Consider the following 12963-nt stretch of genomic DNA (forward strand, 5'->3'; position numbering starts at 1 on the left):
AAATTCAGATATTTTTAAAAAAAATTAAAAATCAGAAAAAATTCAGATTTTTTAAAAAAATTAAGTTCCATATTTTTTTAAAATTTAATTTAATTTTCAAAATAAAATAAAAATATAGTTTATATTTCAAAATCTTTATTCCAGAATTTTTATAAATTCTTTTTTGAAATTAAATAATTAGAAAAAAATTCAAATATTTTTTACAAATTTAAAAAAATTAGATAATATTTTTTTCAAATTTTATAATTTTAATTTAATTCGGATTTTTTTTTGAAATCTTTGTATAATTTTTTGGAATATTTGGAAATATTTGAAGTTCGAGAATGGAAATGGTATTACCATATGGGTTTTCCTGTCATTGATGGGAAAAATATTAAGTTAGAATTTAGAAAAGAATTCAAAAAATTTATTCCTGAATTTTTACGAATTCTTTTTTTATTTAAAAAAATAAAAAATTCATTTTTTTTTCTGAAATTAGGAAGTATTTTAAAAAAAATCTGGAACTTCATTTTCAAATTAAAAATTTCAATTTTTTTAATTTTTGAAAAAAGAATTTGATTTTATTTCGATTTTTTAAATTTTTGAAAAAAAAATAGTTTTTTTTTTTCTTCTGATTTTTGAAATAATTTTAGCTTTTTAAAAAATAATTAAAAAAAGATTTTATTTCGTTTTTTAAAAAGATTTTTTTAAAAAGATTTTAATTGGTTGTGTTTTATCTTTGGAATTGTTAATTTATTTTAGATTTTATTTTAATTGAAAATGTTGCTAATTATGCATAGGCTTCCGTGAATTGGTTTAAAAAAAATATGATTCACAAAAAATTTACGGAAAGAAAAATTGGTTTGAGTAAAATCCACAAGAAGAAAAAAATTTGTTAAGAAATGAAAAGGATATAAAAATGTAAATATGAAATGGAAAAGGAAATTTAACGGACTATTAAATATAATTTTTTTTTATTTTAATTAGTTACCTTATTTATCACTTTAATTAAAGTAAAATAAGTGGAATCTGTTTATTTATTGCTCCTTAACAAGTGCCCCAGGGGCACTGGTTAGCAACACCCTTTTTTTTAATTATAAATGACATGTAAATTCTTTTTTACACGTGGCATCCAAAAAAATTGAAAAAAAAAAAAAAACGCCACATCATAGATACTGCTGAGTCACAGGGCTCAGGGGGTAATCTTGAAGAATCTTTATTTTACAAGGACGAAATCTAAAAAAATAAATTACAGGGGGAAATACTAAAGTGTCCTGTATTACAGGGCGGTAAACCCTTTTAACCCTAAATTTTACATTGAATAAAAATGAGTGTTTTTTTTTTTTTGGTATATAGACGAAATGGCAAAGCCATTATAAACTCACACACACAAGTGGAGGTACCGGGGTTCAAACCCCGGTCATGGCATCTGGCCTAACAATTTCGACATTTTGTCAGTTGAGCTAGGACTTGTGGATGTTAAAAATGAGAGTGTTAAATAATATATAAGTGAGTTAAAAATCTATGGGAGAGTTTTTTACTAGTACAAAAAACCCTTTTTAAGTCGGTTAAAAAAGGCTTTTTAAGTCGGGCGCGCGGCTGACTTAACAGCTCCCGTAGTAAGAAGTTTCTTCCTTTTAAGTCGGGTATAGCAACCGACTTAAGGCCTCATTGTTTAAGTCAGTTAAAAAAGCTTTGTAAGTCGGGCACGCGTTCGACCTAACAGCTCCCGTAGTAAGAAGTTTCAGCTTTTGAAGTCGGATTTAGCAACCGACTTAAGGCCTCAATGTGTAAGTCAGTTAATATTTACCCGACCTAAGATATTAACTTCGTAAGTCGCACAGTTTTAACCGTCTTAAAAAGTTAATATATTTTTTTTTTTTTTTTTATATAGCACACATGCAGAATTGGCTTCCATTTTTTTTTTGTCCACTGCATGCATGCAGAATATCCAATGCACTATATTGCAGTGTAATAGGAAGATACATTAAAGTGCATAACCAAAATCCACATGTATTATTTAAAATAAACCATTGAACTTCAATGTCATTAGAAAGTAAATATTGCCACTGTGCACCGACAGATTAAAGTACATAGTAGAACCAAAATGCAAATAATATAAAACTCAAAACAGGGCTAACACTAAGCTAAAACCCCAATTGCTAAAAAAAGAAAACCAGTCTCACTAAAGCTTACTCCCCCCACCTGCTCCAAAAACCAGTCTCGCACTACAATGAATCCTCATTTGCTTTGATAAGTTCTAGAATCAAATTTGCACAGCGTTCTTGAACATTTTTAACTTCATCCTTTTGAAAGGGAGTTGAATCCGCAAATATCTAAATAAATAAATGTTGACATAATATTAGTTTATCATATTAGCATGTAAGAATAAAATTAATTAATTTATAATATTTGTTAAAAAAATCTTATACATACTTGCATCCATGAATCCACAACACCACTGGATATGATGTTCAACATATGTAGCATGACAAAGTATCCGCTCTCGTAAGAAACTGATTGCCTTCGACTCTGAAATTGAATATGATCAAATGTGACCGACTAATCGGTAAATATTATTACAAACAGAAGCTATTTAATATAGAAACACGACAAAGATGATAGATGAAGTAGTAGCATGTGTAAACAACTTACGGTGGGATAAAACCATACTACTTTACTATGCTTTCTCACCCCTTGTAGCTTATAATAACCTTCCAAAGCTCTACAATAATCAATACTTAATCGTTAAACTTATATCATTAAACATATGACAGTTCATGTATAATAAATAAATTGAATACTTACGAATCAACAATGACTGGTAAATTTTTATCCGACGGCTTCTTTCCTAATGAACAGAGAAAGGTTACCTCACGCTTCTTAGGATTAATTATGAGCAACTGCCAGTGACGACTACAAGGGCATTAAAAAATTAAATTATTTGTAAAATTCAAATCTCTATATTACAAGTGATTGAATATAAAGAGAGGGGAAAAAAATTACTTGTTAAAGTAAGGAGCTAGGTACAAATCCTTTTTATTATGGTCCATTGTGTTTTGAATGTAGGTTTGAACACTAACTCGGTCATTTTGAGCAAGAGTGTAATACGGATCAAGAAATCCGTACATTCCACTTTTTCCCAATTCAACACAACGACGGTGTAGATACCTAAGATAGTGCAACAAAATTTCATTATAAATAAAATTAAGTAATTGAATGACCATTAAATTTACAAACAAAATATACTTACGTGAGCCACACTTGCAAAATAGTCAAGTGTAATTCTTTTTTACCCAAACACAAGTCCATGATATCATCCCTTGGTAGCTCAATATCAATCCCACTATGTTTAGCCTTAAACTTCAAATCTTGTTCCATGTACATTGCCTTCACTATCAATTTTTGACAAATAGGTTCTGACTTTTTTTGTGGAACATCAACTTTCATAGGTATATCAACATCCTAAACCATTATAATAAAACATTACACAAGTCTAAACAGTATGAAGTGTAAATAGTGATAGACACAAAGATAATAAATACCTTATTAGTGATAACTCGCAAAAGTCTTTTTGGCCATTTAATGAAAGTGTTGACAGCCTGAGCAATTGTTGTCACCTCATCAGTGGGCACAGGTACTTGAGCCTTTGCATCTATCACCTTAGTAACAGCCACTCTAACCATATCATTAGCTAGCACCTGATTGTGTATAGTGGGCCCTAGGTTGTACACATTAGCATGTGCGACCACATAATTGCTTCCATCAACATACAATTCACACTCTTCTGGGATATCGATATCCTCTTCATCATCTGGTGTCTGTGGAACAGTAGAGCAACTGTCCTTTGAGCTAACATATTGAGTGGTATTAGGAGAATAAATTGGGAAATTTTGATTTGGTTGAGTGCGAAGAGTCTGTAGCACGTCCTGTGTAATCTTCTTAGTCAATGCTGCTAGTTGGGCACCACTGATAACAGACGGGGTGGAATGAGATTTTGATCCAAAGTATTCTCGAATTCCCACACCTCGACCAACAGCACGAACACGACCAGGGTGTTCATCTTGCCCAAGGGCTTTCACCAAGATGTCCTCACGTCCATTTTGCACAAATCCGTCTGACACTAGAGAATCCTACAACATCAAATTTATCATATTTATCATTATTTATAATACACACAAGACTGACAATGAAACTATGCATATATATATAATAAACAATTTAGAAAAAGAAAATTGCAGCTCACATGTTTCATGGTCAAATACAAATCCATATGTCCCCTCAAATGCGTTAAATTAAATAGTAGTAGATATGAAGACATTTTGTGCTAGTTTAACACACTTTCATGAATCAACGTGGTTCTACTAGGCAATAACATTTGTGTCTGTGATTATTGGAAAATTAGCATTTCTGTTTGTGATTCAATGATTTAATAATTTGAATGATGATGGATGATGCAACCATTCCATAGAAGAAATACAACTTAAAAGCTACATGAGAAAGTAAATAAACTTTCACTTTTATCGATGTTAAAAAATGGTATTACATATTGGTCTATAAATAAGAATCCCTATATATGATTACACATTTTTTTGCTCATTTTTTGTATCACAATACAATGGAATACTACTTTCCTGATCTATCATCACAGCCTTATAGGTAGTTTCTATTAATAAAATATATGACAAAACAATTGCTTGTTAATAAACTAGCATGAGCACAACTACACAACCTCCATTAGTTTCAACTGGACCGTGGAATTGACCAATAGCCAATACATAATCACAAACACAATCAACAATAAAAAGAAAAATTATAGCTATCAAATTTCTAATGTTCTACCAAGATAAGGCAGTGAGAATTTCCATTGATTGTTTATATATAGATCATTTTTGTTGGATCCTAAGTGCTTTTAAAAATATCTTTTTGCTTTTCTTCAAATCATTACTTTGATCCAATATATTTACAAGTTGGAAAAAAGAACTTAAGCATTTACTTACAATTGTCTCTGCAACAACACGAGTGTCTTCTGATGTATACTCTCCTGATGGTTTTATTCTGGCTCTTTTCCACTTCTCATGACGTTGAGGTGGAGATGGAGGTGGAACTTCTATGTCTCCAGCTGCTTCTTGTCTTTCTTTTAATTTTTCTTCCATCATCTTTTTCTCAAGTAATTCATATCCCCCTTGAGACAATCTATGAGGATATTTATTATGAGCTTGAGTCTGTTGTGCATTCAGTCTTTTCTCCTATATAAACAACACATTGATTCATTAGGTAATACTAAAATGAAACTTGATACAAGAACTACATAATAAATCAAACTAACCAGAAAGGAAGGTTCGGCTCGCGTCCTAATAAACTCCTGCCATATGTCCTCATCAATAAAATCATAAGTCTCCATAGGAGACTTGTCAATATTTTCACCATCAAATAAATACCTACTTGTTAAACTATATTTGAATGCTTTCCATCGCTCACCCGCGTACGATATAGTTTTCTTTTTCACAATCTTATCATTCGGCATATCCCATTTAGCCTACATTACGCAACAAATATAGGAGTTAGTGTATGACAAAATTAAAGTTAAGTACAATATTGATAAACACAATTAAAAATTACTGTGATTGATTTCCAAATCTCATCCTTTGTGGCATCAGGAACACTATTCCAATCACTTATCAGAATACTTGTACACTCTCGAGCAAAGGAAGCCACCTGGAGCTTGAACCTTTTCGCGTTTTCCCCTGAAGGTAACCCATTAGATTGGAATTCAATTGGTAATTTCTCACCATGTGCAGTTTTCATTTTCAAATTCTTCATACGGGTGCGACCTCTTCCCCTTTTTCGATTAGATTGAGTATTCGACCCACTTTGTGAAGGACCTGCTGGATCACCCATATGTCTGTTTAAAAAGAAACATAACAACAGTTAGTAACAATGCAAGCTCAATACCATTAATATAGTGACCAAGAATCAATTAAAAATTGCATATTAAACTCACCAAGGAAATGAAAATAGAAGAGTAGGCAAAAAATGAGATTATACTGAGGTTTGACACTAATAAATTGAAGTCAAACTATTCATTATCATAACAGTAGCAAAACCCAAACTACAAACTTGATACACAGTGTCATAATAGAATGAAAATTCAAATATGGATTTGTATCTCAACAAATTATAAATTTTTCCATATGTAAGTTACTTCTACATAAAACTAGAAGTCATTCGTTAAGGGCAAAAAGATATTTTTTTTTTTATTAATATAGAAGTCAGATGAGTTTGCAAATAAAACGAGCGAAAACATTAAAAATAAAAATGCAAAAGCAAGATCAAGTAGTTTCATAATTTAAATGACATGAATTGTGGTAAGCACCATTTGAGAAGTCACTTTGTTTACAAAGTAATATCCCAGCAATCACAGTCATATGCTTCTCTGTGAAAACAAAACTATTAACTACTTCTCTAATGGACTGCAATTTCACAAGTAAAACTATTAACTACTTCTCTAATGGACTGATACTCCAAAGTTTGGAATCTCTATGATACAATTGAAACAAAAGTCACCATTTTATTAACTAAGATTGATTTGATTGAATATTTTCCCATATCCCTTCGCGATGATCATCACGAGTGGCATACACATCGTCCACTAAAGTTTCCTCCATTGAAGTAGATTGTCGTTGTGTGAAAGGAGTCTCATAAGTATATAGCGTTGAATGCAGATTGTCATTGTTAGGTTCGTGACTGATTTTACCTTGGAGAACCACTGACCACTTTTTGTTAGAAGGATCAGAAACATAAAACACTTGTTTTGCTTGAGATGCCATAATGAAAGGCTCGTTCGTATAAGCTATCTTACCAAGGTCCACCAATGTATAACCAAATTCATCTATTTTGACGCCGTTGTTTATGTCAATCCATTTACATTTGAAAATAGGAACTTTAAGTGTAACGAAATCAATATCCCACATTTCTTCAATGATCCCGTAGTAAGGTATTGATGCCATGATAGGATTTTTATCTTTTGAACTTGAGAAGTGCATAGACTCGGCTACAACCATAACCCCACTATTTTGAACCGTACTCTTGTCATCCTTGGTCCTTGTATAGAATGTAAAATTATTCACGTTGTAGATGGTCCAACTTATGGCATCAAACTGAGGTTTTCGTGCTAGACATTTTAAATTTTCAGAACACGTATTGTCATTTGAAATAGTTTCTTTAAACCACTTCAAGAAAGTCTTGTTATGCTCTTTTAACACCCATTTTTCATTCATTCGAGAATTTTTTTCCTTGACAATCCTTTTGTGAGTAGAAATGTAAGGTTGAACTTCATCAATATTATTCAAAATATACAAATGTGCTTGAAGTACTTCCACTGAGTCCAAACTCTTAAGTTTTAAACCTTGTATACCTCCACATCTTCCATCGTATTGAGGCTTGGGAATTCCTATCGCTTCCTCTTCTGGCATATAGTTAGTATTACAAAACTCAACAGCTTCTTCTGCGATGTATCTTTCAACAATAGATGCTTCAGGACGATGTTGATTCTTCACATACCCTTTTAAGATCTTCATGTATCGCTCAACTGGATACATCCACCTCAAATAAACAGGACCGCAGAATCTAATCTCTCTCACTAGATGAACAATTAAGTGAACCATGATATCAAAAAAAGACGGAGGAAAATACATCTCTAAATGGCATAAGATTATAGCAGCTTCATTTTCCAACTCCTCTAATTTTCGAAGATCAATTACTTTACTGCATATAACATTGAAGAATATGCACAACCTAGTTAAGATAGCTCTGACCTTTTTAGGCAATATGCCACGAATAGCCACCGGTAGTAGTTGTTGCATCAATACGTGACAATCATGAGACTTCATGCCAATTAATTTTAAATCTTCCATTGAGACAAGACTATTGAAATTTGAAGAGTAACCTCGTGGAACTTTTAATGTATGTAGACACTCACAAAAGCTTGTTTTCTCTTGTTTAGACAACGTATGACAAGCCGGAGGCAAATATGTCTTCTTATTATCTGCTGAATGCGGAGCTAACTCTTGTCGTATGCCCATCTCAACCATGTCTAAACGAGCATTCACATTGTCCTTTGTTTTACCATGAATATTGAGAAGTGTTCCAATTACACTATCGCACACATTTTTCTCCACATGCATCACATCGATACAATGTCTAACATCTAGACTGCTCCAGTAGGGAAGATCAAAGAACACAGACCTCTTCTTCCATATCTTTTTCTCAGTGGTTTTTTGTTTTTTGTTCTTTTCTTTCTTTCCAAATTTAACATTGACATCCTTCACCCGTTGATAAACTTGCTCACCAGTTAGGGCTTGCGGAGCAGTTTCAAACTCTTGCTCTCCATTAAACGCTTTTCTCAACTTGCGATACGGGTGATTAGGTTTGAGAAATTTTCGATGCCCAAGATAAACAGTCTTTTTTCCATGTTTTAATTGTTTGAAGCATGTTTCTTCTTCACATATAGGGCAACCTTTATGTCCTTTAACACTATAACCACACAAGTTCCCATATGCAGGAAAGTCATTGATAGTGCAAAATAACATTGCACGCATCTTGAAATTCTGCCGAGAATAGCCATCAAACACATCAACACCTTCTTCCCAAAGCATTCTTAAGTCTTCAATCAAGGGACTTAGATACACATCTATATCATTTCCTGGCTGCTTTGGGCCCGATATCATCATAGATAACATCATGTATTTTCGTTTCATGCATATCGAAGGAGATAAATTGTAGATAACTAGGAGAACGGGCCATGAACTATGGGTACTACTTAAGTTTCCATATGGATTCATTCCATCTGTAGCAAGTCCAAGCCTAAGGTTTCTTGCCTCTTTACCGAAATCCGAATACAATTCATCAATTTTCTTCCATTGCAATGAATCAGCTGGATGACGAATTTGTCCATCATCTTCCCTATCACATGCATGCCATCGAAGATTCCTTGCATCATTTTCATTAGCGAATAATCTTTTGAACCTTGGAATTATTGGAAGATACCATAACACCTTTGCAGGAGGACGCTTTAAGCTTTCATCATCATCACCATCCTTCACTTTGTAGCGTGATAGCCCACATGTAGGGCACTGCTTCTCATCCTCAAACTCGTTTCGGTACAATATGCAGTCATTAGGACAAGCATGTATTTTCTTGTACTCCATACCCATCGGACATAATATCTTCTTTGCATCATAGTTACGTTTCGGTAATGTGTTGCCTTTTGGGAGCATTTCGCACAACAGCTCAAGAAGTTCAGTGAAACTTTTATCTGTCCATCCATTTTTCGCCTTCAAGTTGAACAATCTCAACACTGCAGATAACTGCGTGAAGTTCTTGCACCCTGGGTACAATATTAATTCATTGTTAGCGCGTAAATTGTTATGTGCATGTGCACGCTGAAAATCCTCCTGTCCAATATCGCAAATCATGTCCTCCATCTGATTGTCCATCTCAACGTCCATGTCATCTCTTTCCGAGACATCTGGGATGTTTGACGATTCACCATGCCATATCCAATTGGTATAAGTTTCGCAAACGCCCTCACAAATTAGATGATTTCGTAGTTCTTCAACTGAAAGTAATGGAAGTCTATTCCCACACTTAACACAAGGACAATGGAACTTCCCGTTATTGTTAGGAAGGTTTTCACAATATTGTAAAAACTCTTCCACTCCTTTCTCATACTTTTCACTCAAACGATTAGCTTTCATCCAACTGCGATCCATATATTGTTTCATCCAACTTTAGAAGGTGTGAACCTTCGTTATGTAAGTCACTTAGTATGTGACTTACACCTAGGCAGAGATTAGTCTAGTTATCAGTCCAAAAGACTGAAGCTAGTGGAAAGACTATGTGTAGCCAATGGGGTGTCAAAGGTCCTAATTACGTGCCTTCAAAACAAAAAAAAAGTGAGTGAAATATTTTTGGAGGCCTAAAGTAATAACTTCAGCATATGCTTTCTCATAGGAACTGAATGATTCTAGAAGATAAGTTCACACATCTCATATATGCCTAAAGTTTTCTTTTTAAAGTCCATGACTATATCTAATAAGTCTGTTAAATTAAATTAAATTTTTTGTTTTACAGCTCACATAATTATACTTTGTTAATGATTGAAAGAAAAGTGAAAGTTCAATATGTCCATATATTTGTTTTTCTTCTAAAAGACTAAATGCCTAATTGAAGACATTGTTTCTAAAACCTTTGCTTTTAGAAAATGACGCCCCACATACATATATTTTTGCTTATAGTTTGTATTAAAAATAAATAATATCTTTAGCCTCTAATAAATAAATAATACCTTTTTGACTACATAGGCTTAAATTACAACAATTTGACTCGGTTAATTAATCTTGTTTGAATGAAGATGAATGGTGAATAATAAAAAAGAAGTATGCACAAGAATGTTGCACTTGGCATAATCTTCATTCTAGTACATTTACTTATGTTTCTTTTGTATATGTTGAACATATTTCAGTTGAAACACATTGGGTAATATCTACATTTACCGTTCCCCTTCCCTACTAGAAAAATGAAATCTGTTTATAGAGATTCTTACTACTATAAGGACCTTCAATTTTTTTTATGGACACCTCTCATACCATCTTATTTTGGTTTTATCCTTTTTTTTTCTTTTCAGCTGCAGCCACTGAATTGTGTATGTCAATTTAGATCTTTGTAAATCAATTTAGATTTTTGAACATATCAAAAGAAACTGGTTCCTACCTTAGTTTTAGTTGTAATTTGGACATATTATGATTTTTGAATTTCTCTGATTTTGTGCAATTTTGTTAGCACAAAAGTATCATACAATAGTTCTATGTATAGCTAAGATGACAAAAAATAAATATCAAGGTATTAATAGTATGTAGGGTGGTTAGAGTTTCATAATTTAAGATTTTTGTGCAAGTGCATTCAACCTTCAGATTTATAGACCAGACACAAGATCATTGATAAGGTGGATCCAAGCACTTCCTAGCTATGTTATACACTCTGATACATATATGTAACACCATTTTATCCATTATGTCTCTAGCTTCTAACAATATTGACGATGTCCTATACTAGTCACAACTATTTTCATGACTATTCAAATGAGTTCCAAATCATAAGGCTTAAATCAAAACAGAACAAGATAAAGGAATTTTTCACCTTTCCTACCATATGTTCACTCATTCAACTCAAAATTATCAACGTTTTTTAGCAATTTATACACACAACTATTTTCATGACTATTCAAATGAGTTCCAAATCATAAGACTTAAATCAAAACAGAACAAGATAAAGGAAATTTTCACTAATCAATTGAGGTTTATATATTGTAGTCTCTAAGTTGAAGAAAGTCAATTAATTTAGTATCAATTATTAGCAGGGAGTCAAATACTAGCAGAATTCGAATAAAATGCCCTAATGCTATGAGCACTTAATTAAACATTGTATCCAAACAGGGCTTAACACAATTCCCTAACAAAGCCACCACTTAAGCTAAAACTAACTAGCGAGTACTTAGAGTTTAAAATCTAAAAAAGGGGTTTCAAATTAAACATTGTGTCCAAACAGGGCTTAACACAATTCCCTAACAAAGCCACCACTTAAGCTAAAACTAACTAGTGAGTACTTAGAGTTTAAAATCTAAAACAGGGGTTTCAAATGTCGATCAATCAAACAAAACAACAAAACCCATTGGAGGAAACTTTGGGTTAGACAAATAATCAAACACTTAATGGTCAATATGGAAATCACACGAAATCAAATTAATCACTGTCACCACTACTATCATAGAAAATTTCCAATGATAATTACGAGAATCATTCTAATAATCAAGTGGATTAAATTAAATACCTAACAGTTGAGGTGAATCTGGAACAATGATCAATCGTGATGAAAAGGACGATGTTGCTGTTGTTGCTGCGATGAACCTCACAGTACGAAGTAGACTGAAGCGAGACGAACTTCTTTTTAAGAAAAAAATGTTTATTTTTTGTTAATCGATCGCGATGAAAAGGACAATGGTGTTGTTGCTGCTGCGATGAATCTCAATCTCACAGTACTAAGTAGACTGAAGCAAGAGAAACTTCTTTTGAAGAAAAAAATGTTTATTTTTTTTGTTGAGACATAAAAAAAATTGTTTTTTTTTTGTTACGGAAAAAAGGTCATATAACTATTTTTTTGTCAAACATATAACTATTAATTAATTTCTTTATTAAAAACAACTATTAATTTAATTAATAAATTTAATTAGTTTATTTATTTAATTAATAAATAAATAAAAATAGTGAAAGTTGATGATTCACCTAGAAATAGAGAGAAAAATCCTTAGGTCGGGTGTTGAAGCGACCGACTTAAGAAAAAGACTTCTTAAGTCAATTGGTCAGCCTAGTGACTTAAGGAATTTATTAAAAAAAAATCTTTTCATATTCTATCAATCGTAAGTCGGGTAATCTTATAACCGACTTAAGGAAGTTTAAAATAATTACGAAACTGCCACCGCGTCAATTCTTAAGACGGGTGGCAGAACGAACCGACTTAAGCACGAATCTATAAAGTATATTTTGTACTAGTTGTTCATTTAGATTTTATGAGTCTTGAAAGATTTCGTAATGCGCGTAAAGGATACTAAGTTTACACAAAAAATAATATATAAATAAGAAATTTCATATATGTAACATTTTAAAGTTTTTGACGAAACCATCGATAGAAGTTGGGTCAAAGGTTAGACTCTTAATGTGGAGAACCAATGTTTAAATTGCAACCAAAAGATTTACCGGTATTTATTGTCTAAAATGTTTCAAATATGATTATTTCTAGTGAAAGAAACCTATAAAAAAAATCAAAAAATTGCTTTGAACAAAAAGGAATTATGTTTAAAAGAATAGGTTAAACTCTCAAAACGCAACAATCAAAGTTTGAATTTTAACTAGAAGAGACCGAGTTGTG

The 12963-nt window shown here is 32.3% G+C and overlaps 2 protein-coding genes across 2 annotated transcripts; both read right to left on the reverse strand.

Annotated features, from left to right (window-relative positions):
- Nucleotides 1–1972: 1972 nt before the first annotated feature.
- LOC120577454 (uncharacterized) lies at nt 1973–5880 on the reverse strand. The gene is made up of 10 exons (XM_039828985.1): nt 5602–5880; nt 5309–5518; nt 4980–5228; nt 3525–4112; nt 3233–3444; nt 2986–3150; nt 2788–2895; nt 2635–2704; nt 2416–2511; nt 1973–2315 (listed from the first exon to the last, which is right to left on the reverse strand). Exons 1-10 carry the CDS (start codon nt 5878–5880, stop codon nt 2208–2210), a joined length of 2085 nt encoding a protein of 694 aa, XP_039684919.1. The 3' UTR covers nt 1973–2207.
- A 677-nt stretch (nt 5881–6557) lies between these two features.
- On the reverse strand, nt 6558–9752 carry LOC112417290 (uncharacterized). Its single transcript, XM_024772821.1, has one exon. The coding sequence runs from the start codon at nt 9750–9752 to the stop codon at nt 6558–6560; it is 3195 nt and encodes a 1064-aa protein (XP_024628589.1).
- Between the last annotated feature and the right edge of the window lie 3211 nt (nt 9753–12963).

This window comes from Medicago truncatula, chromosome 8, assembly GCF_003473485.1.
Source record: "Medicago truncatula cultivar Jemalong A17 chromosome 8, MtrunA17r5.0-ANR, whole genome shotgun sequence".
NCBI classification, from domain to species: Eukaryota; Viridiplantae; Streptophyta; class Magnoliopsida; order Fabales; family Fabaceae; genus Medicago; species Medicago truncatula.